A 27,045-nucleotide genomic window follows, 5' to 3' on the forward strand; every position below is an offset into this window, starting at 1 on the left:
ATAGAATCTTTTTCTTCTTCTTTTTGAAGAAAAACACATAAAAGAACAATAAGGTCGTCAGCAATCGACCTCTTCTAAGACGACAGAGAAGACAATAAAAATAAAAACAAAAACGAATTACTTACCGGGAATGCTAGGCAGCCCAGTTTTTTGCCCAGCAAAAAACCCAGTCTACTAGGCATCCTAGGTGGCTGAGAGTTGATTTTGTTGACTAAGATCCTGGCCGTTCAAGATTGAACGGCCAGGATTCAATAAAGAAAAAAAAAACCCCAAACCCCCCAAACAGACTCGGGCTTCCTCTCTCTCGTCTCTCCATCACTCTCGTTTCCCTCTCAATCTCAACCAAATCGAAACCTCACTTATTTCTCTCAGTTAAAAACTTAAAGCTTGCTCACCTCACTTATTTCTCTCTCTATTTTGTATTTTGTTACACAGACTTTGATGTATTGTTCTTGTTCTCAACTCAAACTCAAAATCAAAAACCCTAGATGGCAACTTCCGACTTTGAACTTGAGAATCAAAGGGAATTTCTGGTACTTGGAGGTGAATCACAAAATTATTTATCAGATTTTGGAAGTGAATCTGAAAGAGATTTGGGTTGTGAAACTCAAACACCTAACTCTGAATTGGAAGGTCAGTAAGAATCATTATTTTTCTTATTCATCCCTTACTTTTGAGATTTTTATATATATATATATATATATATATTATATGTGTGTGTTATAGTTATCTTTTGTTTAAGAATTTATTTTACTTAGTTTAATAATCGATTAATGTAGTTGAAGAAGAGTTTCACATTGATCAACATGTTGAAGTTGAACAAGCCACATACAAAGAACCAATAGTTCCACCTGAAATAGGAATGAAATTCAGTACTGCCGATGAGGTATTCGAGTTTTTCAAAAACTATGCTAAGAGAAAAGGATTTTCTATTAAGAAGAGATCAAGAGTGAAAGACTTTGATGGGAATGTCAATTATATAACAATTTCGTGTTCTAGAGAAGGCATTAATGGTAAGACTACAACCACGACATTGAATCCTAGGGCAAGTTGTCGAATAGGTTGTGGAGTTAAGATATGTGCAAGATTTCAATTAAATGGATATTGGAAGATTTCAAAAGTTCATCTAGACCACAACCACGACATTAGTCCTACATCAAGAGAACGAGTAGGAAAAAAACAAAGGGTGACACTCTCCCAAATACTCAATGATCCATTGGACAAGAAATCTGTAAGTTATTGTTGTTTTGTGATTGTCTTAGTATTATTTGAACTTGGACATATTTTTTTGTTTATGAAACTAAGTCTAAGATTTTCTATGTGTCAGGTGAATCATCCAAGCAAGATGAGTCAAGGAAAGGAAATCATAGACTGCTGCTATCGTTATAATGGTGTATTACTGGCATCTTAGTTACATCTGAACAGAAGTTATTTTGTTCCACCATTTTAGCTTACATTGCTTTTTGCCTTGGTGGAATTGATACTGAAGATGACTACCCTTATAAGGCTCGTGATGGAACTTGTGATCAATACAGGGTAATTAATCTGATTTCTTGATTTGATGTTTTTTATTAGTAATTGAGTTGAAAGTTTGATTCTTCTTTAACTTTTCTTTCTAGAAAGTTTGAGATTGTGTAATAATGGGTAGGGTTGATTTTTGTGATTGAAAATTGTTGCAGAAAAATGCAAAGGTTGTTACCATTGATGGGTATGAGGATGTTCCAGTAAATGATGAGAATGCTTTGAAGAAGGCTTTGGCTAATCAACCTATTGCTGTTGCAATTGAAGCTGGGGGCAGAGCATTTCAATTGTACCAATCTGTTAGTTTCTCTTTCTCTCTCTTGATTCTATTAGTTTCTCTTGCTTTTATACTCTTTAGTTTTTGCTTCATTAGTTTGTAAGCAATGGCCTAGTTGGTATGTGAATGTCAGATTGCAGCTGATGTGTGAATGTCAGATCAGTCCTAATATAGTTGTTTATTGCTGGTTTCATACATCTTGAAAGTCGTAATTAGCGTAAAATGAACATGAGGTTGAATGTGACTAACCTGACATTTTTTTATTTAAATGCAGAGACTAAATTCTGAACTTCCAAACTCAATTCTGCATCAAATTCCAAACTGTGGACATCTTCCTCATGTGGAGACGCAAGACATTGCTGCCAAATTGATAGTCGACTTTGTTCGAAGTGATCAAAGACTTAGACATTACTTTACTGCTGCTTCTACTACTTCTGTTCCAGCATTTTGTTTATCAAGGAGAGGAAATCATTACTGTACTACTTCACTTGGTTTATTGGAATTACTGTTTCTATTACTTCTACTAATTAACTACTTCTACTACTACTTCACTTGTTTTATTGGCATTACTGTTTCTATTACTTCTACTACTTAACTACTTCAACTTCTACTACTTCACTTGTTTCTATTACTTCTACTACTTAACTACTTCCACTACTACTTCACTACTTCTACTACTTAACTGCTTCTTCTACTACTCCACTGCTTCTATTACTTCTACTACTTAACTGCTGCAAAGAAAGTTATATGATAAAGAGACTATAATAACAACAGTCTCATATAAAAAGTGACTATAATATAAGAAAGATGATCTATATGATAAAGAGTACAACAAAGAAATGTATTAGATAACACCACAAAATCTTGTTCTAATACAACATGAAATCTTGTTCTAATACACCACATAATTGAAGATATAAAACACTTAATCAGTTTAGACAAAACTACTAACATAGCTAAACCTTGAATAACTACTAAAACTTGCAATAAAAACACTACATTGGCTAATAATTCTTTTATTTTCGTTAACTCCATCTTTTTCGGCGTTGAGGTTACCACTTCTTCTATCAATCTTGTCGAATTTGCCGGAGCCGTAGATTGGGAGCTCTCCGAACGAACTGGTTCGGCCCATATGAAGTCATTTGGATGTTCTCTATTTACTGGACATTTGTAGTACTTTCGCCCTGGATTTCTCACTGTTCTAGACGTCTTAATTTCCATGTCGCCAGCTCCACAAAAGCAGGGTATCTGCGGATAAGATCTTCTCTCCATAAACTACAAAAGTATAACATAATAGAGATTTATAAGTATAACCAAATTGAATGAACAACTCGATCAAAATAGAAACATTAGCAAGTCTATAACCACGTCCATCTTGTTTTAAGAAAAGGCTACCCGACACCCTAGCCTAGAAGACATTCAAAGTCATTATTCATGTTCAGATTGATTAAGTAACTAATCATTTAATCACCAAAATGACATCTCACATATGAGTTCATACATAAATAAAAGTAACACAAAAATGAATTATAAACCATTTTCTTGTTGATTTTTGACATGATTTACATAGATTCAATCACAACTAGAAAATGAAAAACAAATATTCTCAAAGTAAGAACTTGAACCCAAAATCAACGTGATACTAATAACCCTAAATCATTCAAACAACTGTCTCCCTTATAATGCAAAGTTAAGGGAGTAAAACAATGAAGAGCTATACATGGATGATAGATAAGATGAGTAGATTATCCTTTAAGAAACTTGATAAACCAAACCCTTCTAATAAGGAGTAATAGCTAGGGCAGAGATTTGATAACCAGTTAATCTCAAAAAACGCATCACCCATCAAGCAAAAAAAATGAAACTTTTCTATTCTACTGAAACCCAACCCGTAACTAAACCCGATCTAGGGCATCCTGGGACATAAAACCCTAAATCGAGTCATTTATTGAAGAACTAAAAGAAATGAATAAACCCTAGATCCATTTCGATTTCTAAAACAAAACAAAAAACCTAATTCCACATTGAAATGACAGCATCCAAAAATTGAACAAGGAAAAAGTAGGAGCAAACCTTTCCCTGAGGAAGTTCTGTAAAAAGCCGAACCCGATCGAGGAAATAGCAGAGTTGGGGAAACGATTAGGAAGAGCGGCTGCTAGAGAGAGAACCAATTAGGGTTTTCGTTTGGCCTAGCTTAGAGAGAGAGAGATACGGGGTTTATGCTTTCGATCACCATTAAATCTAGGGTTTCGATTGGGAGAGACGAGATCGAAAGGGAACGGAGGGAGGGAGGGAGAGACGAGAGAGAGAGAGAGAGGAAGCCCGAGTCTGTGGTTATTTGGGGGGGTTTGGGGTTTTTTTTTTTCTTTATTGAATCCTGGCCGTTCAATCTTGAACGGCCAGGATCTTAGTCAACAAAATCAACTCTCAGCCACCTAGGATGCCTAGTAGACTGGGTTTTTTGCTGGGCAAAAAACTGGGCTGCCTAGCATTCCCGTAAATGAAAAAGACAGAATATGGGTTGGTTGGTAATCACACAAAAAAGCTTGGACTAAATTTTCCGGGAGTTAGTTTAAAAAGGACTTCACATAATTACACGTGTCAGAATTCGATTGGATGAGAGTTAAATTTTCAACTAACTCTCAGCAACAAAACTTATTATTCCACCTAGAAAAAAAAAACTAAAATCAAACTACCCAAAATAGCAATAAATGAAAGAAAATGAAGAGAATCAAACCTTGCAAATTGACATGAAATCATGATCAGTTTCTCTATCACCCATACCCAAATCAGGCAAATTATCACAAGTTTCTCTTTCTAAAGCTTCCCTTTTATGAATACCAACAAGAACACCAGGTTTTTGAACAAACCCACTTAATTTTCCTGATTTTGATGATACTTGAAGTTCAGTACCAAGAACTTTATCAACACCCAAGAAATTCTTAACAAAGGGTTCAACCATAATTCTAGGGTTTGCAGTAACAATATATCTTTTACCAAAAGAATTAAAAACTTTCCAACTTTCAGGATGAACATCTTCAGAATAAAATTTGGGTAGAACAGATCTAGCAACAATTTCAACATCTCTAACTTTTAGACCATAAAAAGTAATGAATATGAAAATTTTGATAGCTAAAGATTCAGAAATGAAAATATATGAGAAGTAAACAAATGGGACAGAAGCTAGAAGAAGTAGTCCTCTTAAAATACTACCAGCCTCAATGGCAATAAGCATGAAATATGGGAAAGCACTTCTTGAAATTAAAAGGGTTCCATCTAGGTCTGCAGCTACGGATTGTTCGGAACGATTTTTCGTGCAACATTTAGAAATGGGTGGGAAACTATGTTGTTGATGAAGAGGAGGAGGATGAAGAAAACCCATTTTTGTCAATTGGGAAGAGGTGAAGAGGTAGATAGCTAGTTAGTAAGGTTTGTTATGGAGATAGGGAGAGGGAGGAAGATAGAGGGGTTTTAAAAAGGAGTAAGAGAGATGATATAAGATATTTGCTTGGCTTGTGGTATTTAATGGCTATTTATTTAGAATGAAAATGAAAGTTACAGACTTTGTAGTTAGGTTTTTTTTTTTACTATTGTCACACCAAATTTGACACTTGAAGAAAGTACTATAATGTACAATATATGATTATGAAATTATGTGTGTGGTATATTTGAGAAACTTGTTGATCTCTTTAGCTTCTTCTCTTTCTTTCTAGTCTTTTACATTAATCTTCACTCAATTCCAATAGATTTTCAAAAGATATTTAAGGTGGCTTCTAATCAACTCTTATTTTATTCTTTTCTTCTAACCTAACAGCTATTTCGCTTTGTTTCTATTGGCGAAACGGAACATTAGACGTGACTCAATTTGTGACTTACAATATGATACGGTATTTTCCTGACCACACACTCCCATCAGCTATTTTTCGATTTTTTTTTTTTTTTGAAAATATCAATTATTTGAAATAAAGAGTGTAGATCGAACCAAAGTAAAAAAATTGAGTCACAAGTCCTACTACAAGTAGCATCTTCCTAGATAGTGATTTTACATGTGACATAAGTCGGACTTAGAGATTAAGAGCTTCCTATCCCCATCAACAAAAGGATATTGTATTGAACCGACATACCACCCAATTCACAAGAAAGCAAGCATTTAGAAATGGGTTGTATCTTGTTTGCAATGGGGGTTTTGCCGATTGCACACGATGCCGCGTTCTTCTCAAGATAACTAGTTTTTAGTTTGACCGGCCAGAGCGGGATTTTTGACATTTTTGAGTAGCGAATCCAGCCAGGGGTCATGCATTGGTAAAGCTTCATAAAACATTGTTATTTCTCAATTCAGTAACATATATTCATGTCATGTAATGAATGGAAAAAATAATTTACAGAGGGCGAGAAAACTGCAAAGAGGAAGAATTTGATTAATCACTCCCCGTGGGCCCACACTACTATAATTCGACCAATTAGAAGGTGATTATCTAGCAAACTCCTACTAACCCGAGTACTAGACAAGTCAATTTACCAAGATACGACTGTTAGTACCTTGTCTATCACTCCTAATACTGATATTAAGTTGATTGAGAGATGATTGTCTAATTCCCTATCAAACCACTAATAAAACTAATAGATGAGTGATTGACCGACTAAGAGACTAATTTCTAGCACACGGAGACATTGGTGGTAAGAACTGATATAATCACTTAGAAAGTGACTCTATTGCGTGCCTCCCAGTACTCCCATGACTACTACGGGACGTCGAAAACTCAAACTATCACAGGAATCTGATTTCCGAAAGCCATAAAGTAAACAAACTTATAACTTTGTGGTCTTACAAACATATATAGCTTGCCAATACGAAAGAGTTATTAACAGAAAAGGTTGATAATTAAGACAGATAGTACTTGTTTTGTTAAGGTAGTTTCTACTTATTATTTCGTTCAGATACGGATCGTTTGACTAAACTTGATTTTAGAATCTTTTTTCTTTGTTTCACTAGCATATTTGATTCATCTGAATGGATAAAATTCGTCTCATTTTTAATGTATTGAATCGGACATCAAATAAATTTTGAGTTAGACATAAAATAACTATAGTACCCGAAATCTAAAATAAAAAATCAAATTCGGATAAAATGTAGGACATCAAATAAATTTGATTTCACATAAAAAAATACCCGAAATCTAAATAAGACAAATCAAATTCGGACAAAATGTAGGTGTTGTTATTGGGTGACTTAACAACTAACTTTGACAAAGAAATTCAATGGTTTATTTCTTGATAACATGATTCAATATACAATTAAAACCATCTCCCAATCTACTTCTTGTGGCTTGCAATTGTTGCCCAATTAAATGAAGATCTATACTTTAGCTGTACCTAATTAATGGAAAAGGTTCAAGACTGGTAGATTTCAACATCAACCCATTGTTTCTCTCTCTCTCTCTCTCTCTAGCTTTCTCTCTCCACATTTGTCTACTATTAATTTTTCCTACTTCAACCAGAAACATTATAACTTCAAAGAAAATACAATGTCTGCAAGTCCAAACAGTTGAGCTAAATTTGACACTACACAGGAATTTCAACAATAGTTTATATCATCAATACAGACCAAAAGCAACTAATCAACTCATGGATCAAGTCTTTCATACATATATATATATATATATATATATATATATATATATATATATATATATATATATATATATATATACAGGTATGTACGTATTTATTCGTGTGCCTGTATCGTGGGTGGTTTCTGATGTTGACAACTTAGACCTCGTTTTTATTCCCGTGAGCGTCATCTTACTGTTCCCATTTTAAAATAGCTCACATTCAACAGAACAACCAAAGAAACGTAAATTTAAAGCCCAAAACAAAAATGGCAAAAGAATGCGACAATGTGCACATGTTGGGTAAATAGATAAGAAACCAAACACAATTATAACAAACAATTTGAGTACATGGATAAGATTCCATCGGTTCATATCTTAATATGAAGAAAACATGAAAGACTTAAAATGCGTATATGCATGGATTCCTTAGCAGTTCTGACAGTGTTCATGAAGTAGGAAGATGGAATTAAATCACTTCAACTTTCATGGCAGAGGTAGATTGAAACTGCTGTAAATGCTTTTGAAAAAGATGGTTTTAACGACAAGACAGACGTCGAAACCTCGAAGAATCAGAAGTAATGCAGTTAGCAAAGTTGAATATTTAAAAAGCGGCCGTTTTCAATTATATCATCCAACAATTGTTCGTTGTACGTTTGGTTGTTAGGGTTTTTAATTGTGTAATAAAAGTTATGTTTCCGACCCATACTCTCATAACTAAGCTATACTGATTTGGTCATGGAGAAAAAGTATTAAGAGACAATTCTTAGTATATATTTAGAGAATTTATTTGGTTAGGGTATTCGTTCATATCTGTCACAATCGAACTTTTCCCATGCCATGCCTATGGTCGATAGGCATGGGCTATTTCTGAATAATAATTGCTTTGAGAAGTACTGGTTTCGATTTTTTCTGTTTTCTTTCTTAATTAGCGTAAAAGACAATTTGTCGAGTTTGGAAGATCAAATAGAGGTTACTTACTATACCTGATATCTGTATCTTTTCCTGATTTTCATAGTAAGATTTACAGTTAAAACTAGTTAGTATCTATTTAATGTGATTATGGCCCACGACTAACGTCATCCTCGTTCCTAAACTGGATAAGTGACAAAATATTAATCAACACTTCACATCAATTACTTATTGTTTCGAGCAATTTCTTCGTTCAGTTGAGTTTTCTAGATGACTTAGTTTTCTGGACAACTCATGATGGAGCATCTTAATTCTTCTAGTTCATCAAGAACATTGTGTAGTCAAACTCGTGGTAGTTCTGAAACCCTTATCTAAGATACTTCACTTTTAACTACTTGGGGATTAAGAATCAAACTCGTGGTAGTTCTGAAACCCTTATCTAAGATACTTCACTTTTAACTACTTGGGGATTAAGAACATATATCTACGTCATATTCAGAAATTGATTATGCAAATTTTGATTCCATAGTTTTCTGGGTTTCAGTTTCAATACAAACCTCATAAACAAAATCTACGGCTAATAGTACAACCAAAAGAATGCAAGTTGTATATTACAACATAAATAAGAAGATGGAGAAGAAAATGGAAAGGAAAACCGCACACCACACACATACAAGAAACCAAGAGCGAAATAGAAGAAGGAAAGGAGCTTATATAGCTAAGGAGAGGCTCCTCTGACCTGAAAGGTATTGTGATGGATTTATTTCCCACGAATTTAAGTTCGGCTCCCCAGGAAGGATAAACGGCAAGGAAATCTCTCGGATCATTAGATCACCACAAAATGGACATTCACTAGCAATGGCATCATCCAGCTTCGAACGGAGCTGCCATTCGAAAAGAAATATTGCATTTGTGAGTTTACTTCAGAAGTACCGATTAATAAACCGCATAATGAAGTAACATGTTCTGATAAAAGAAAAAGTGATGTTTAGAAGAAAATTGATAGGTTAACCTCATCTTCTGGGGTCATACTGGTAATAGAATCCTCCTCGGTAACCGTGTCATGTGAATCTTTTGCGGCTTCACCACCTAGCAGGCTGAGCTGCTTCTGCAGCTCCAATATGTCCTCTGCCTGAAACATCGTAGGAAAAGAAGATTAAACCAACTGTCTAATCTAGTCTCACACAACATCGTTACTTCTATGAAAAAGAATAACGTTAATCAATTAAAAATGAATAAATAAAAAACTTGCACAAGAAAATACACCAGCATTTGCCAACTTTCTAATACTCAAGCACAGCTATGTGAAATAATGTTAATGAAAACTCAAAACTTACTTGTTTTTCGTTACTACACTTGGTAACATGGGCAATCAGACATTCCGCATGGAACGAATGTCCACAAGGGAAGACGTAAAAAGGAGCCATTGCTCCAGCTGATGTGTAACCTCTTGCAGTCCGTTGCACCCCTCCTACAGTTAATATTTGTCTTTTACATACCTGATAACAAAAAGATATTAGTTTGTGAATCTCCAAGTGGGTAATTTCAACCTTATTTGAATCTAGCTGAAGAAGATAATTGAGGAAGATTGTTACCCCACACCCCTCGTCACTTTCAATAACAGAATATCTTTGAGCAAGAGCACTAATATCGTTTCTTATGTTGTCTGCACCATGAGTTGCATCATTCATCTCCTGCTTCAGTTGTTCAATTTGTTTGTTGTAGTCCTCTAGTGATGAACAAATTGCTTCCTAAAACATTGTTAAAAAAATGTAATGCCTAAAATTAATAGGTCGCAACAGATAACACAATTACGTAAATGTATCTGACGTACCAGAGGAACTAAATACTGGAGAAAAATCATGGAACTGAAACAGAAATTGCAGATGATAATGCTCATTAGAGCTGATCATGCAATAAAATAGAGGTACGAAATGTCAACACAATTATTTAGAGGCTGGCTTGAAATTTCGCGTATCGGGTATGTAATGTAATTAAGTGATGCCCTAGAGATGACTGATGACTTCTGTTGGTTGGCATGTCTAACCCTAATGACTCAGGCAGGGTAGAGCTAAGTGAAGTGAAGTCGAAGTATGGTTGCTGTACTCGTATTGGTACTTGAAAGCCTGTGGTGGACCTAACATCCAGATTCAAGAGAGAAGCACAGTTGGTAGGAGTAGAAGTTCATTGGTTGTTGAGTCTTTGAAGAAGAAAATTACCATTTGCTTGGCATAACTAGGCGTTAGAAACTGCAAGAATGAAAACCGATTGCTCATTTTATGCTTAGAAGTAAGTTTGTGTAACTTTACCTTGAAATCATCAATCAAAGCAAAGTCAGGAAAGAATGGTAATATGTCCTCAATCTTTAAGAGGCCATCTGTTTCTTTAAGAAATGCTATTGCCTTGCGTATATTCTCTCTTTTAGTTCCCTTCTCCTGCTTAATGACATGCTTTGCAACCATAAGCCATAGCTTCTTCCTCAAATCTTCATCATCTTCAACTTTATCTGCTTCAGCCATGGCTAGCTCTGGGTCTACCTAGTGCACCAAAACCAACAATGGTTAGAAATAAAGAATAAGGAGCATGCTACACATGGACCCCACGCCAGAGCGTAGAGAATCCCTTTGTGGCAGGACTAGTCCAACAATTTCAACGGAACTAGTACTATTATGAAATAATGTGTATTTTACAAATTTAATGAACAATAAACCTATGAACAAAGACCAGGTAGTTTAATGCTTCTCTGGGATAAGAACATCAATGGACTGATTTCACAATAATGGAGATAAAATCTTGCCTCGCCATCTCTGTCCCAATGCAGACAACTAATGCAAGGTTGCTTCAAGTTTGCAACTGTTGTTAAAATTGTATAATATCCCATTACAAGTACAGGGATATTTGATAATGATAGTCCTGTTCTGCTCAAAATGCATGGGAAGGCAGTAAAATAATATTATTTTCACCTGAAGAGCAAGGGCAACAGCTTCTTCATGCATCGACATCATGCTGTATATGTGGATGCAGGCACGCATCCTTTTTTCCTTAAGGCAAAGGCGCAACGCGTACTTGGGATCATAGAAGAAATCAGGACCATTAGCTTGTCCTTTGCCAAACTTGCATTGTAGGAAACGTAAAAGTGCACTGTCATCCTCCTGCTTATTATTTTTTAAAATCATAAGATTGTTAGTATTACAGCATAACAAGGTAGAAGTGAAGCCAAAACGTACACTACTTCTGTAAAAGCAGAAACCTCAAACATATCATGACTAGCTATACAGCCTGAACAAGGCTCTCAGGAAGAAGACATTATGTCACCAAACTTACACCTACCTAAACCTAAACCTAAGTAGATGAAGCATGTAGATAAAGCAGAAAGAAATTTGTGCGAGTTAATACATAATATACAAATGCTTGTGCCAGCATGAAATGTACTAAAATAAGTTAGATCTTACAGTAGTTATTTCAAAGGGAAAAAAAGTAATTAAGATGTCCACACTCAACCTGCTTAGCATACAACGAGAGCAATAAATTGTGCACCCCAGTATCCTCATTAAGCAAACGGTGGACACAGTATTCTAGATATTTGATGACTTCGTGTGTTTCATTTCTGCAGGCAAAATTATTGAGAGAATCAGTTAAATAGAAGACTATTGTTTAACACAGATATCGGGAGAGGGATGTTCAGGCAAAGTTACAGCTTACTACTATAAACAGTTGCAAAGCCAAAAATAATAAACATGCAAATAGTTGGAAGCTCAGTTAACACAATGTCATTGGAAAAAGACCCAGGAAATATACTTTTACCTAAAAAAAATGGTGATCTAAAAGATTTATGAAGACACATAGCCAAGTAAAGGAAGTTCACCAATTTAAAGGCTAATGTCAGACCTTAAGTAAGGTTGGTGCAAAGGCTTCTTATCAGACAATTTTGTTAGTTAGGAAAGTATGACAAGTTTGAAGATAACACCAGAAATCTAAGAGCGCCAATCTATACATTTTTCTCCAGACCAGTATATAATGGGATGCGAGGCAATCTCCTCAGCTCCTTCAAAAGACATAGTACGGACTACGGAATATATAAGCAAATGTAGTACTCATTACTTTGCATGAGGTTCACTTGAATAACGCATCATTGCAGGAATCAATCTCCTCGGGTTAAGGTTGCTTGTAATCATCCATGATTCGACAGTTTCATATGCATCAAGCATGATTAGGTCGGGCGCGAATTTGTACTGCAGTGATGACAAAAGTCAACATAAGTGTGAATCAATTCCTTAATGCAAACTATATGATTCAAGTTGCTTGAAATGAAACCAAGAAGACGAAGAGTAACCAATGAGGGCAAAGAATAAGAGGAAGAAAACGAGCAAAGGCATAGATAGAAAAAAATCAATTGAAAAAGAGAATCTTGCATGTTAATAATACCTGCAACTCTACAGGAACCGCAGGTTTCTGAAGAACTTCCAATGCTTTCTTTGCTTCTCCTTGCTTAACGAAATTCAGAGTGAAATAAGGTATCAGTTGATATTATTAAAAACTGTTTCACATCAAATCTACACATTCTCTCCACAATTGACCAATATTAAGTACTCTAATCTCTAACATCTTTTACTGTCATCATTATTTACAATGATGCTAATATGATATATACTAGTGAAATATCAACTACTAATACAGTACAAGTAACACATTCCTTTCACCTTATGACATGCACAAGCAAGAGAAATGATATCCACTTACGGATACAAGTATACATGGTAGAGCCTAACATCCAATTCTAGAAATTTGAAATGCAAGAAATTCATTCCCCAACTGGGGTTCACTTTTACTAAGCTTCCATAGTGTGGCCACTGGGTAATAGGTTTAAATAACATTCTGGTCTGTGGTTAATAAGAAACAAAAAGCTCGATGATGTGCTCTAGTATCACATAACCATTATTTACAAATGATATGCTATATACTCAGAAAACCAGGTTATATAAATCAATTAAGAGCTCACTTTCAGTTAAGATATGCATACATGTTAAGAAAACCAAGAGATAGTTTCAGTTTCAAATGTCATCTCTTTACGCCAGTCATGCTATTCCTAAAGACTATCAGCAGTAAGAAAAACTAAGCAAGCTATTATGTACTCGAAAAAACTAACAATGGACTTCAGAGATGACCGACAACCCAAAATTTAAATCTGACCAAATCATATTTTTCATTTTAAAGTAGCTAGAAGTGTGATAAGCAGAGTGATTACCCTAAGGCAATGAGAAATAAGAATAACTAAGCAAGCTAATACAGATTACAGTCTAATGAAAATAAAAAATTTAAAAAAAAAAAAAAAAAAAAAAAAAAAAAAAAAAAGTGAAGAGAAAAATAGCCCACGGAGATTTTCAACCAGATTATGTGGTTCTTAAGAGAATTGCACAAAAGACAGCATTCCACATTTTACTTGTTACGAGTAGTCGAGTACCATTACCATCAACAAAATGCAAGAAGATATCACCTCCAACATCATCTGATGTGGACTAGGAGGTAATTTCAGGGAAGCATTCAGAGCCATTATAGAATATAGATTTGGATGGAACTTGATAGTCTATGACCAAACGTTCAGCTAGTCTTCAATGATTAATTTATAAAATTGGTGTGCTTACAGTCCTATGCAGATAGATTAAATACCTGAATGTAATGGTGAACCACAATCTCATAGTGCTCCTTTAGGCTAGCAAAATAGACTAGTTCATCAACTCTACCATAGCTGCAAGAGTTTCGAACTATAAGCAAATGATTGTTTAGATATGTACTGATGTATATATATGCATATAATGCCAAAAAAAGAAGCATGTTGAAAGTGAACCATTCTTATGTAACTCAACGAATGCTAAATAGAAGAAAACTTGACAAAGAAAATATGCTAATAAAACAAATATGTAGTAAGATAAGATGATGGCTTGAAGTCGTATAATCTGAAGATTAAAACGGACCTTGTAGGTCTGAAGTGTTCTCAAATAGCCCACGGCAACCCTAAAAGGAGTGGAGAAGCAAACTGATGGACTACCAAATCTCAAATGTAAATGAGCACGGTAGATCGTAAATTAAATGTTTCCCCAATGTTTACTAAGGCAAACAATGAACATGATATTTACTAAGGTAATCCAAAGTCCATGAAAAAGGTTCAACCCAAACTGCTAAAACGTTCATGGACCGCAACTAATCTCTAAAATATATGAATAACATAACTAAGTGTATAAACAGACAGCATGAACAAAACAGCTGCATGAACAAAAAAATATCATAATTCAATAAATACAACGAAAAAATATGCAGATTTGATCACTAAACCATGTATTACCTTTCTAATAGACTCATTGTTGTTGCCTCATCCAGCACATCCTTGCTATCTCCAAGAAAAGCACGAAACTCCTGTATGATGGATTGGTATTCTGAGTTGTGGTTATCTGAAGCTGTGTCGTCCTCCAACAACAATCGGTTGATCTACAAAGTTAGAAACATAAAATTCGGAATTAACAAACTTTGAAAGACAACATCCTCCAAAGCAACCTAAGTTTTCAAATAGAGGTAAGAAGTACGAACTATGTGTGTACTTATCATTGTTCCTTATTATGGAAATTAATCAGTTTGTGAGTCAACGATAACCTCTGGCCCTTGTATGTCAGTCCAACTATCATCAGTATCTTGCACCACGGGAGAACCATCGACATGAGAATATACATTTTCTTGTCTTATGATGTTTATATTTTCTTTTACTTCTAGATCGACTACTGTTATTAGATCCTAGTAGTATACAAAAGATTTTTGCTCTTAACACGTCTGCATGTAGGCTGCAACTATTATACACACAAGATGTACTAAATCTTACACTATTATACCCATCGAAGTGACTGAGTTTCCCACAAGAGTATCCAAAGGCCCAACATGCGTATCCGAGTATACGACACGGCCTATGTGGTCAAAGGCATTTCCAAGACACACTCATACACCAAGGTGCCTGGTAATAAAAGTATCACCTATGGGGCAGGCAACCAAGGAAAAAGATCCTATGTGATATGCACAAAAAGCATCATGATTATTTATGAAAAGATATAGGAAATAGAGGAAGCATGTTATGGAATAAAGCATATCTTTTGCTGACCTCATAAATAATAATGACAAAAAAAATGTTTGCGAGTAAGCAATCCATCTTCGTAATTTGATATTCATTAGCTCATACAATTCAATAAAAGTCCACAATCTTCCAACTAACGTGGTAGAAGCAGCAGGATAGAGTATACTAGTATGTTTGTTACTAGGGACCACTCAGGTACGCAGATTTGAGCGTCAAACAAAAAGTAAAAACTAGTGGGCCGTGCTGTTTACTGGACCTAGATGCCAGAGTGCAATATACTAATTCAGAAATCTCAGTCTTAAAAAGAGAATAGATTTGGTCACAACCTTGTCCAAGTACAGTTCAGTAGCCCATGTGGAAATCATAGTTATTTGGCATTTATCATCCTTTTTCAGATTGTCAAGTTTCCGCAACAAGAAGGTCCTCAGAGCATCCTGCAAGGAAAAAACTTAAGCATGCATTAGGCAATGCGTCTAACGAGCTCACTTTTGTTCTCTTACACTTGCAAACAGCAAGACATACCTTAAAAATGAAACTAATAGTGCATTTGACAAAAGTTTCAACTTTCAAGTGCAAATACATGGAATATAAACAATAAGAAATCAGGTCCAGATTCCGTAAAAACCCAATCAATTTTCAAGATTAACCCCAAGATTCAGAAGTCAGCTATTAAAGCACATAAGAGAGCAAACATCTACCTGCTCGCTGATACTTATAAACTTCAAAGTTATCTCCTCAAATGATAATAAGTAGTTAATCTGCAGGAAGAATTTATGTCAGTTACTAAACAGTCTAAAACCGTCCGCGAAGTATAAAAGGATTTTAATTTAGATGCTTAAATCCCAAGTAATATAACTTTTCTTACTACCAAACATGATGAACAACTTACGCTATCTTGAAAGTAACCTGATAACTAGAGAATCTGCTAATGCGTTCATCAAAGTTTCATATTTTAACCTCAATTCAAGACAATCAGATTACTAGAGTTGACTGACCGAAGACGTAGCTCAAATGATAATTTTCTAATCCTAAACCTAGCTAAAGAAAAAATATCTTACCTTCGAATAAAACGACGCCGCTCTGTAAAAATCTTTTGCTGAGAAAGCAGTTTCTGCCTGCAAAAGAATTGGAGTTCATAATGAGCATTATACATTTAAATAATGGGTAATGAGATTTTGATGAAGAGATTTCTGAAACAAATATATGCAAATGGGTTTTTATTGTCCGACCTGAACCAGATATACTTGGTCTCTCTGGAAGGGGTCCCTGCAATTTGCTAAAGCTGCAGCATAGTCCTTCATGTCCAGATACACCTGCCACATATCTCGGCCTTCATCGTGCACAGATACCTGCATTACTCCTTAGCTCAGAAGCCTGAAACTTTAATGTAGAACGAAAGAGAAAATCAAGAAGTCACCACCAGTCATGCACCTGGAATATCGAGTTCTGATCATAAGCATAGAACAAACCAGCAGTTGCATCACTGCACAATCCAATTATCCCTTTTGAAACTGATTCTGTTGCGTGATCAAACTGCAGTTCCTCCACAATATGTTCGCTAATTCGGTTAACAACCTGCAATCCAATTATCTCTTTTGAAGCTAATTCTGTTGAACCTTTCAACTTTCAAGTCAATGACTAATAAAAAGTGTGTTCAAGAAAAAGATTACCTGCTGCCAGACAAAGGATCGTGACTAGGAAGTGTGGTTTCAATAGTATGCATAAAGCAGATCTTAATCTAGCAGAAACTTAATAACTTTTAAAATCTAGTCAATTTCGAAGTAAAGAGCATCAAGCGGTTAATCTTTGTTCTTAGAACAACATCTCTTTCAAGCACCTGGGCCAATGGAAACAATCCATCTATTTATAAAATATATATATTTCTTATGCCCTAAGAGGATTAGTTTATGCAAGAAAATTTGAGTTCCGGCAAATGAACCTTTCTTTGGCGTGGTGTAGTGTAAGTGTGTAACAACTTAACTGTAAAATGTAAATATCTCTTAAACATCTCGAGCAATAAATCAATCAACTTGTTTGAACTTGTTTGAACTTCTTTGTTCATAAACCATTCATTTAATTTACTAACCAGCAGAATATAAAAAACAAATAGTGTTTTGCTCACACCTTGACTTTATCTCCAATCAGAAGCAGATAATGGAATTCTGATACAGCAAGTGATCTAGGTTTTACAGCTTCCCCGCCTTCGCTTAATTTTGAGTAGGCCAACAATGCCTTGTTCTCCACAAAATTTGCATCTCCATTGGGCGAACTACTCAAGAGAATAACAAAATTACCAATGGAATCTTGAGGAAAGCAAGAGTACATGCATTAAACGTGTCAATATGAAGTACCTAGCACCCTACAGACTTCCGCAAGGGTATCAAGAAAAAACAATTAGTAATGATGATTTACCTATGTTGTGCTCCAAAATTTAGGTCACCATGGTAGATTCCTGCCCCAGAGAGCCAGGCAAAATGTACAGCTCTACGTTGCTTGATAAGGAAATGCAATTCGCTGCAAGTATAACAGATGGATGTATTTCAAAAAATGGTCGCGCGTAGAAAGTTTCTGGCACAAATAGTTCATAACTTCAATATACAACTCACCTATTTGGTATTTCTCCTGGAAGTTCCATAAAATGCACTGCTTTATCTGAGTAACTTGCAAAAACAGTCTACCAAATCACAAAAGTCAATAAAAATAATACTAAGCAAAAACAAAAATTTCTTGAAAAGAAGGAGATGACTAAACGTTTATGGAGTTAGCAATGTGAGTGAGGAACATTTATGAACAATATAAAAAAGAATTTAAACAATGGATATGCATGCCATTGATTAATGAAGTTTTAAATCATCAAAAGAATATCATAGAACGTCGGAAAACCCAAATTTGTGAAGAAGGACCAAAATATATTTCATAATGGACAAGTAATTAACATACAAAACCTCTTCTCATATATTATCGAATTTACAGGAACTTTAATACTTGCAAAAGCACTACACTTACTTCCAATGATCCCATGCCGGTGAAAGAGTAAAGTCGTGTAGGAGTGACAGCCATCACATAGTATCTAGTTGCATTACCAAGGGAAGATATCTCCATCTGAAGATAAGCAGAATATGAGACCAGCAACAAAGACAGTTCAAGTAGAAATGGTAAGAACTAATGTAAAGCAATAAGAACCCACACTTTTAACCCAATGAAAGACTAAAGGGCCCAATGTAACCTAATCTTGTTTCTTCATTAACATTTTTGTATTGAAATTCCTCATATTTCTACAATAGCAGACTTACCTTCTCCGAGCACCTTGAGATGTAAGGTTACTCGACAATAAGAAAAAAACAAGTAGTGAGAGATGATCGAAAAGAATATACAACTCAAATTTGAGGAAATCAAAGCTATTACGAAAAACATGACGAGGAATTCAGTCTTCCTATAATTCTCACTTCGGAGCGAGTTGGCACCTTGCAAGTACTACACATGACATGCTTTGGGCTTCAAGAGGCTAAGACTGACAGATGAGAAAAAAACTGATCACCCTAAACTTCATTAGTACCTGCAAATCCATGAATGCTTCAGGAAGTTCTGATAGTTCATATAAGAAATTTATATACTTCTCCTTTTTATCCTTCTCATCAACAGCAATTTCATATAGTTGACCGTTATCTGTTCCAAGAATAATTTCTCGTGTAGAAGCTGAGCTTGGACAATTCAAACGATACATAAGAATAAGTAGGTTGTTCAAACTTGAACTACATAAGAACAAGTAAAGCACCACTTATACATAATCACCTTCTGTTATCTGCTGTCTGTTCCAAGCAACGGCATTTACGACAAGACCTTTCAATTTGTTTATAATCCGAGGCTTGCTCCATTTGGCATGTGTATAGTATGTTTCGACGTCTCCACCACTGAAAACTACAGCTATGCAGTGGCTGCCTCCTGGATCAACAAAGATTCTGTGCACAGATTGCTCTCCAGTTTTACCAGAGGAAAGATCAAGATCTGCGATTGAAAAAAAAACAGGGAAAATTTAGTTGTCTTCTCCACAGATATGCATTGTCGGAAGGTCAACACACCTTCCTGATTCAAGTTTAAAAAGCCGATAGGTCTTATGCCTCATTTCAAAATATACGTATCAAAGGGCGCAGGCAAGATGTGCGAGTTTTATGCCTCCAAATGTATAGATTAGGTGATGAAAACAATTATAATCAAACAAACTGCATTAGATAAAATAGAGAAAGTAAACCCTTTGAAAATATTGATAGAAGAACAAACCGAAAGAGTCCCCCGCTCCAAAATCGTGTCGAATAACCCATCCTTTGCTTGTTCCCAGTACAATTACGTCATTTCCAGCAGCCATACATGTAATAACACCATGCCTTTTTGCTGCATTTCTTTCGAGGAGATCCACCATAAAGACATGTCTAGATGTATCCATATTGGATCTCAAGAAATCTCAATCTACCAAATTCGAAATGATAAGAAGAGTGTCTCAGGTCAAGGAGTAACTGTCAAGAACATCATCAACTCCATGTTTTAAGTAACAAATAATAGACAATGAAGCAGCAGGAATTAAGCATTCAGCAAGAGTTCCTGATAACAATCAATAAACAATTCGTTTTTGCAAGAATTTATATGAAGAAGATTACAATGAAAGTGAATCGGAGTTCATCACTTGCTGTTTAGATCGATCATATAGGGGATGATCGGCTGCGAAATTGAAATGTCTAATTAAACTTCATTGAAATGTCTAATTAAACTTCATAATGTTTCCTAGTCAAGTACTGATATCCTCAAAATAAATCTAATCTTCGAAAATTATTGGATCAGACCAAAAACTTTAACATTTTAGTAAGAGAGTATGTCTACATTTAGGAGTTCGATCAAAACCCTAATACTTAACTTAGAGAGAGAGAGTACCTGTGATTGTCCCTTTGTCCTTCGTTCCAGCGTTGGAAGAAAGAAATCAGACGATTCCAGGTTTTATTGAGATAGTTCTCCCAGGAAAGTTTAGTTGAGCGCGAGAGGGAAGGGTTGAGCGCGAGAGAGGGCAGCTGGAACGAGAAATAGATTTTGCCACGAAATTTATTTTCCTAGCTGATTTTATCGTGAACCAAACGCGCCATAAAATATTCGGAAATGATATGTTTCCGAAATTTTTTGACGAATTTGTTTCACGGAATGACGTGACATAGTACGTTTGAAAAATTGACTAGATCTCGGCCATTAAAAATGAAGGGTCCAGATTAAATTTTTATCAAAGCAGAACATCAAGTCATCCTTCCATTAGCTTTCATCCCACGTTAGAGAGAGAGGGTACCACCGTACCAGACGGAAAATCTAGGGTTGCTTAATCTCTCTTTCTAAATCATCTTAAATTAGACAGAAAAGTTTCTTCAAACTATCTGGTTCAAAATTTTGTAAGTTATAACTTCTCCAATTTCATGCCCAATTTAATAAAACCTTTCAGATTCCATACCCACCATAAGACTTTGGAAAGCTGCAATAAAATCAGTTTCAGGTTCGTCTTTGATCACGCGAGCTCAAATACTCTCTCCTATTTGATAGAATGAAGAAGAAGGTTTTTTCTTTCTCTACGCTTTGATCTAATAAAAAGAAGGGAAATGATAGAGTGCCCAGCAATTTTGCCCATTAAAATGCCCAACTTTCCTTATTTAGAAATAAAAGCGGTCCCCACCGTAGTCAAACTTTGAAAAACCCTTGTCTTTTAGTGATTCCACATCAGCTGGGCAATTTAATGGGCTAAAAACTGGGCACTCTAGCATCTCCCGATGAACAAACCAAAAACATCTTAGAGAATACAACATATGATCATGAATACTATCGAAGCTCCATGTATTTCGACATCCTTGATTCGTCTTTAGGAATCGAAAGCGACCAACCATTAGAGGAGAAAAACCAAGAAGAGTTCACCATGAATATCTCCTCTTCCATTTCAACTAACTCAAACACAAATTTGACCACAAATACTAACACCAATGGCAATAGTAATAGTAGTACTAGTAGTAGTGTTAACACTACTACCACAAAAACAACTACCCATTTGTATTCAGATCTTTATCTTTCATATCTATTGAATGGGGAAAATTCTTCTTCATTTGATGATCATTTCTCCAACGGAAACAACCATGAAAGCCACCACAATTATATGGATTACTTGTTGATGACAGATGAAGATTATAAAGGTTCTTACACTAGTGTCAATGGGAAGAAGGAGATGGACTTGATAGAGATGGTCTCATCATCAACTACTACTAAGTAGATTCTCTGTTGTATTTTGTTAGGGTTTTAGAAACTGTTAGGGTTTCTAATGATGGTTGTAGTAGTAATGTTAAAAGTTATAATAAGCGTTTCTTTGCTTTTATTAGGAGAATTTGTACCGGGTTAATTTTGAACAAGTGGTGCCTTTTTGCTGTTTTTCGGTTGCAATCTCCAGTGGTTTTCATTTTTATACAGTATATATATTTTCAGACTTTTTTCATTATCTTTCACAAGTAATTTTATTATCTAAGGTTAAGGGTATCTAACCTTGCATTAAGGCACTCAGATCTGAAGTCTGAATCATTTGAGCCATTGGATTGACTTGGGCATAACATGTGGGAACCATGAATACACATGAGTGAGAATTCAATAGAACTGCGGGGTAGATAGAAAAGAATGTTGGACTAATTAGTTTTAATTGTCCTTCTCGAATACACAATTCGATAATGATTCCGCTCGACAAATTATAGAAGCAAATAAGTAAAATAATAAGTAAAAGTTTTATGACCGAGTCGAGTATTGGATACTTTCTCCTTAAGACGTTATTCGTCCCGCAATGGTGCTAAGCCGGGTTGTATATACGAATCGTCTCCCAGGATAAAACAGTCTTACCTTCTTGAAGCGCAGCACTTCGTTCTTCAAGAAACTTCGAACCAAATATGCAGAGAACTCTCTTGATCCCTTGGACTTCTAATGCAAACTCTTAATGAAACTAATTGATTTTTTCTCTTTTTAAAATGAAATCTGGATTATGTATATATAGAGATGATTGTGACTATATGGAGAGACATCTATATGGAAAGACATGATCTTAGGGATGTGTCTCTATTAATTTTAATTCAACCAAGGCAATGGTTGAACCAAGGCAATGGTTCAAATTGCCAACAATCCCCCACATGAATTAAAATTTATTCTATATGAAGACTATGCAAACTGACAATGCATACAGACTAAGAGAGTTCAAATGGAAGTTGTTGCATCAGGAGAGGTGGCTTTTGGCTTTGAACCTTCCTTAGTGTATGACTACCGGACTTACTAATTGATTAGTGAACATGATGTCTTGAACTATTCAATTTTCACAGTAAGTCGATACAATAGCCAACACACAACTTCTTCCGTACATATTTGATTCTTTGGTTGTGTCCTTTTCGGCCCTGGACAACTCCTGGATTCATGAGTGCTTTAGAGAATTTCGCCTTAAGACATTCTCATAGAACCGGCATCAGTTCTACACTCACATAGGTGATGTCCTATGAAGAGTACCCTGTCGTACCCCACTTGTTTACACAAGAATATAGGCATCATTAAAAGCATCGCTTATCCTATCACTTGACAGGCAACACTGATACTTAGGAATGGGTAAGATAATGACTCTTTCAGTGTTACTAGCGAGTATTTCACATTTATGTTGTCCCTTTTGAACCTAGATCTTGGGATCTCCAGTCAACTAGGTTGGGTTTCTATTGCGATCTACTCATTTACTTTAGGCTTTAAGCCCATTCCCCTTGATAGTTTGTACATTTGCTCTTTCGATAACCCCTTAGTAAACGGATCCGCTAGGTTATCCTTTGATTTTATATAATCAATTGTTATAATTCCACTTGAGAGCAAATGTTTAACGGTATTGTGTCTTCGACGTATGTGTCGAGATTTTCCGTTATACATTTTATTATGTGCCTTGCCAATTGCCGATTTACTATCGCAATGTATTTTAATAGCAGACACCGGTTTTGGCCAAATTGGAATATCCTCTAGAAAATTACGAAGCCATTCAGCTTCTTCTCCAGCTTTGTCTAAAGCAATAAACTCTGACTCCATGGTTGATCTTGCTATGCAAGTTTGTTTTGAGGACTTCCATGAAACTGATGCACCACTAATAGTAAAAACATAACCGCTTGTGGATTTAGAATCGTTTGTATCTGAAATCCAATTTGCATCAGTATACCCTTCAAGAACTGCAGGGTATTTGGTAAAATGTAACCCATACTCCTTAGTATATCTTAAATATCTAAGAACTCTTATCAGAGCACTCCAATGACTTGTATTTGGATTGCTCGTAAACCTACTCAATTTACTTACTGAGTATGCAATATCAGGTCGTGTACAATTCATCAGATACATCAAACTACCAATTATCCGAGAATATTCTAATTGGTTAGTACTATGACCCGTATTCTTAGTTAGATGTAGACTAAGGTCTACTGGAGTTTTTACAACTTGATTATCATTTTTGTTGAATTTCTCTAAAATTTTCTCAATATAATGTGATTGAGATAAAACTATTCCATTAGAAGTTCGACATATCTTGATTCCAAGAATTAAGTCTGCTTGACCTAAATCTTTCATATCAAATTCTTTTGATAGCATTTTCTTCGTAGATTTGATCATATCTAAATTGCTACCCATTATTAACATGTCGTCTACATACAAACATAGAATTATAACTCCGTTGGTAGTAGATTTAGTGTAGACACATTTATCACACTCGTTAATACTAAAACCATTTGACAGCATGACCTTGTCGAATTTTTCGTGCCACTGTTTTGGTGCTTGTTTTAGCCCATACAATGACCTTACTAATTTACAAACTTTCTTTTCTTGACCAGATACTATAAACCCTTCTGGTTGTTCCATATAAATTTCTTCTTCTAATTCGCCATTCAAGAAAGCTGTTTTAACATCCATTTGATGTATCTCTAAATTATATAGGGCTGCTATAGCAATTAGCACCCGAATTGATGTTATTCTCGTAACAGGAGAATATGTATCAAAATAGTCTAATCCTTCCTTTTGTTTAAATCCTTTTGCGACAAGTCTTGCTTTGTACTTGTCTATAGAACCATCCGTTTTTAATTTTCTCTTGAAAATCCATTTATAACCCAATGGTTTACACCCCGGTGGAAGATCTACTAACTCCCATGTATGGTTCTGAAGGATAGACTCAATTTCGTTATTTACGGCCTCTTTCCAAAATTGAGCTTCAGGAGAAGACATTGCTTCTTTGTATGTTTGCGGTTCTTGTTCTAACAAATATGTGAGGAAATCAGGACCGTATGTTTTGGCAATTTTTTGTCGCTTGCCTCTTCGGAGTTCCTCTTTATTTTCTCCTGCTTGTGGTTCTTGAACCACATTTTCTTTATCATTTTGGTTTGTATTTTCATTGTTACTAATATTCTCAAATTTCCTCTTTTGAGAACTTTTCTCATCGTCTAATTTACATGGAAATATGTCCTAAAAAAATGTAGCATTTCTTGATTCGATTACCGTATTAACATGTAAGTCTTGAATTTCAGATTTATGTATGAGAAATCTGTATGCACTACTATTATGTGCATATCCTATGAAAATACAATCGATAGTTTTTGGTCCAATTTTGACCTTCTTTGGTGTAGGAATCGCCACTTTTGCTAAACACCCCCACACTTTGAGGTATTTATAAGAAGGCTTTTTTCCTTTCCATAACTCATAAGGAGTTTTATCCTTTTTCTTATGAGGCAATTTGTTCAAAATATAGTTTGCTGAAAGCAAAGCTTCCCCCCACAAATTTTGGGGTAATCCTGAACTTATAAGTAATGCGTTCATCATTTCTTTTAAAGTTCGATTTTTTCTTTCAGCGACTCCATTTTGCTGAGGCGAATAAGGAGCCGTTGTTTGATGGATAATACCACTTTCAGCACAAATATCAGCGAATGGCGATTCATATTCACCACCTCTATCACTTCGTAAAGTTTTGATCTTTTTATCGAGTTGATTCTCAACTTCACTCTTATATATTTTAAATTTTTCTACGGCTTCATCTTTACTTCTTAATAAGTAAACATGACAATATCTGGTACTATCATCTATAAATGTGATGAAGTATTTTTTCCCACCTCTTGTCTGAACCGTTTTTAAGTCACATATATCACTATGTATTAGTTCTAACGGTTCTGTGTCTCTTTCAACTGAACGGAAAGACGACTTAGTCATTTTTTGTTCGACACAAACTTCACATTTATGATTGGTATTTAAATCAAATTTAGGTATAAGGTCCATGTTAATTAATCTTCTTAAAGAATCATTATTAACATGTCCTAACCTCTCATGCCACTTCATACACGAATCAACAATATAAGCAGAATCATTAATTTTATTAATCTTAGGAATAATGGTCATTACATTCATCTTGAACAGACCTTCACTTAAATACCCCTTTCCCACGTACATCCCATTCTTAGTAAGAATAAAATTATCAGATTCAAATACAAGTTTAAAACCATTCTTACTTAATAAAGAACCAGAAACTAAATTCTTTCGGATGTCGGGTACATGAAGCACATTTTTCAGAGTTACTTCCTTTCCAGATGTGAATTTAAGTATGACTGTCCCGGTGCCTTCAACTTTGGATGTTGCCGAATTTCCCATAAATAAAGGTTCAGCGTTTTCTACCTTTTTATAAGATGAGAATACTCCTTTCTCTGAACAAATATGACGAGTAGCACCAGTGTCTACCTACCATTCTCTTGGATTATTTACCAAGTTGACTTCAGAAATAACGGCACATAAATTAATCTCTTTGACACCATCAGACAAGTTATCTATCACTTTGTCTTCCATCTTTCTTTTCTTGAAATTTTTCTTCCAAGTTTTGGAGCGACAATCTTTGGCAAGATGTCCTTTCTTGTTGCAATTGTAACAAGTACCTTTGAACTTCTTAGAGTTCCCATGATATTTTTCTTTACCAGAAAATTTCCTTTTCTTTTTCAGCCCCCCTTCAACCACATTCACTTTTGAGGTTTCAGAAGGCTTCTCATTCTTTTTCTCGGCAAGACGACTATCTTCTTCAACTCTCAATTTTAAAATCAAGTCCTCCAAGTCCATTTCCTTGCGTTTATGCTTAAGGTAATTTTTAAAATCTTTCCAAGATGGTGGCAATTTTTCAATGATTGCTCCCACTTGAAATGATTCACTAATCACCAATTTTTCTGCCTTTAATTCTTGTAAAATTAATTGGAATTCTTGAACTTGGCTAATGACAGTTTTAAGGTCTGTCATCTTGAAATCCAAGAACCTTCCTATGATGAATTTTTTCACTCCGGCAGTTTCAGACTTATACTTATTCTCTAATGATTCCCATAATTCTTTTGCCGTTTTAATCGGACTATAAACGTTGTATAAGGAATTATCGAGACCATTGAGAATGTAATTTTTGCAAAGGAAATCAGAATGTTTCCAAGCATCTACTGCAGCCACATTCTCAAAATCCGACACATCTTCCTTGAGAGTGGGTGCTTCTTCGTATAACAGCCTAGCAAGGTTAAGAGTGGTCAAATAGAACAACATCTTTT

At 35.3% G+C, this 27,045-nt stretch overlaps 2 protein-coding genes and 1 pseudogene across 6 annotated transcripts in view; 1 reads left to right on the forward strand and 2 right to left on the reverse strand.

The window, feature by feature from the left end:
• Positions 1-284: 284 nt before the first annotated feature.
• LOC147549580 (protein FAR1-RELATED SEQUENCE 12-like) lies at positions 285-1,536 on the forward strand. Its single transcript, XM_086670188.1, has 3 exons — positions 285-633; positions 780-1,231; positions 1,328-1,536. The coding sequence occupies exons 1-3, from the start codon at positions 489-491 to the stop codon at positions 1,409-1,411; spliced, it is 681 nt and encodes a 226-aa protein (XP_086526314.1). The 5' UTR covers positions 285-488; the 3' UTR covers positions 1,412-1,536.
• A 936-nt stretch (positions 1,537-2,472) lies between these two features.
• Positions 2,473-5,180, reverse strand: LOC147549581 (glycerol-3-phosphate 2-O-acyltransferase 6 pseudogene; annotated as a pseudogene).
• A 3,624-nt stretch (positions 5,181-8,804) lies between these two features.
• The window catches only part of LOC147549582 (vacuolar sorting protein 18-like), a 29,324-nt gene continuing 11,083 nt past the window's right edge, over positions 8,805-27,045 (reverse strand). The window contains exons 1-24 of one of the 5 annotated variants that reach the window (XM_086670790.1): positions 21,986-22,095; positions 19,712-19,897; positions 19,226-19,438; positions 18,990-19,129; positions 18,440-18,535; positions 18,040-18,107; positions 17,846-17,947; positions 17,558-17,702; positions 16,865-17,008; positions 16,663-16,782; positions 16,492-16,548; positions 16,132-16,191; positions 15,760-15,867; positions 14,660-14,802; positions 13,987-14,065; positions 12,745-12,807; positions 12,421-12,551; positions 11,821-11,926; positions 11,283-11,471; positions 10,629-10,856; positions 9,915-10,070; positions 9,657-9,818; positions 9,332-9,451; positions 8,805-9,203 (exon numbers count right to left, since the gene is read on the reverse strand). In XM_086670790.1, coding sequence (XP_086526916.1) covers positions 9,030-9,203; positions 9,332-9,451; positions 9,657-9,818; positions 9,915-10,070; positions 10,629-10,856; positions 11,283-11,471; positions 11,821-11,926; positions 12,421-12,551; positions 12,745-12,807; positions 13,987-14,065; positions 14,660-14,802; positions 15,760-15,867; positions 16,132-16,191; positions 16,492-16,548; positions 16,663-16,782; positions 16,865-17,008; positions 17,558-17,702; positions 17,846-17,947; positions 18,040-18,107; positions 18,440-18,535; positions 18,990-19,129; positions 19,226-19,438; positions 19,712-19,874 — 2,967 coding nt within the window. In that variant the 5' untranslated portion in view covers positions 19,875-19,897; positions 21,986-22,095 and the 3' untranslated portion in view covers positions 8,805-9,029. The other 4 variants (XM_086670789.1, XM_086670787.1, XM_086670788.1 and 1 more) reach the window with 4 other exon arrangements.

The sequence above is a fragment of the Eschscholzia californica genome, unplaced genomic scaffold (genome assembly GCF_041429995.1).
Source record: "Eschscholzia californica isolate CP2 unplaced genomic scaffold, dmEscCali1.0.p SCAF_3, whole genome shotgun sequence".
In the NCBI taxonomy this organism is placed as follows: Eukaryota; Viridiplantae; Streptophyta; class Magnoliopsida; order Ranunculales; family Papaveraceae; genus Eschscholzia; species Eschscholzia californica.

What these genes read in the sequence shown, in the direction of transcription:
- LOC147549580 (XM_086670188.1), top strand. Translation starts at nt 489, where the DNA reads ATGGCAACTTCCGACTTTGAACTTGAGAATCAAAGGGAATTTCTGGTA. An exon ending in ACCTAACTCTGAATTGGAAG is followed by an intron (nt 634 to 779) that starts GTCAGTAAGAAT and finishes CGATTAATGTAG; the next exon opens with TTGAAGAAGAGTTTCACATT. An exon ending in ATCCATTGGACAAGAAATCT is followed by an intron (nt 1,232 to 1,327) that starts GTAAGTTATTGT and finishes TCTATGTGTCAG; the next exon opens with GTGAATCATCCAAGCAAGAT.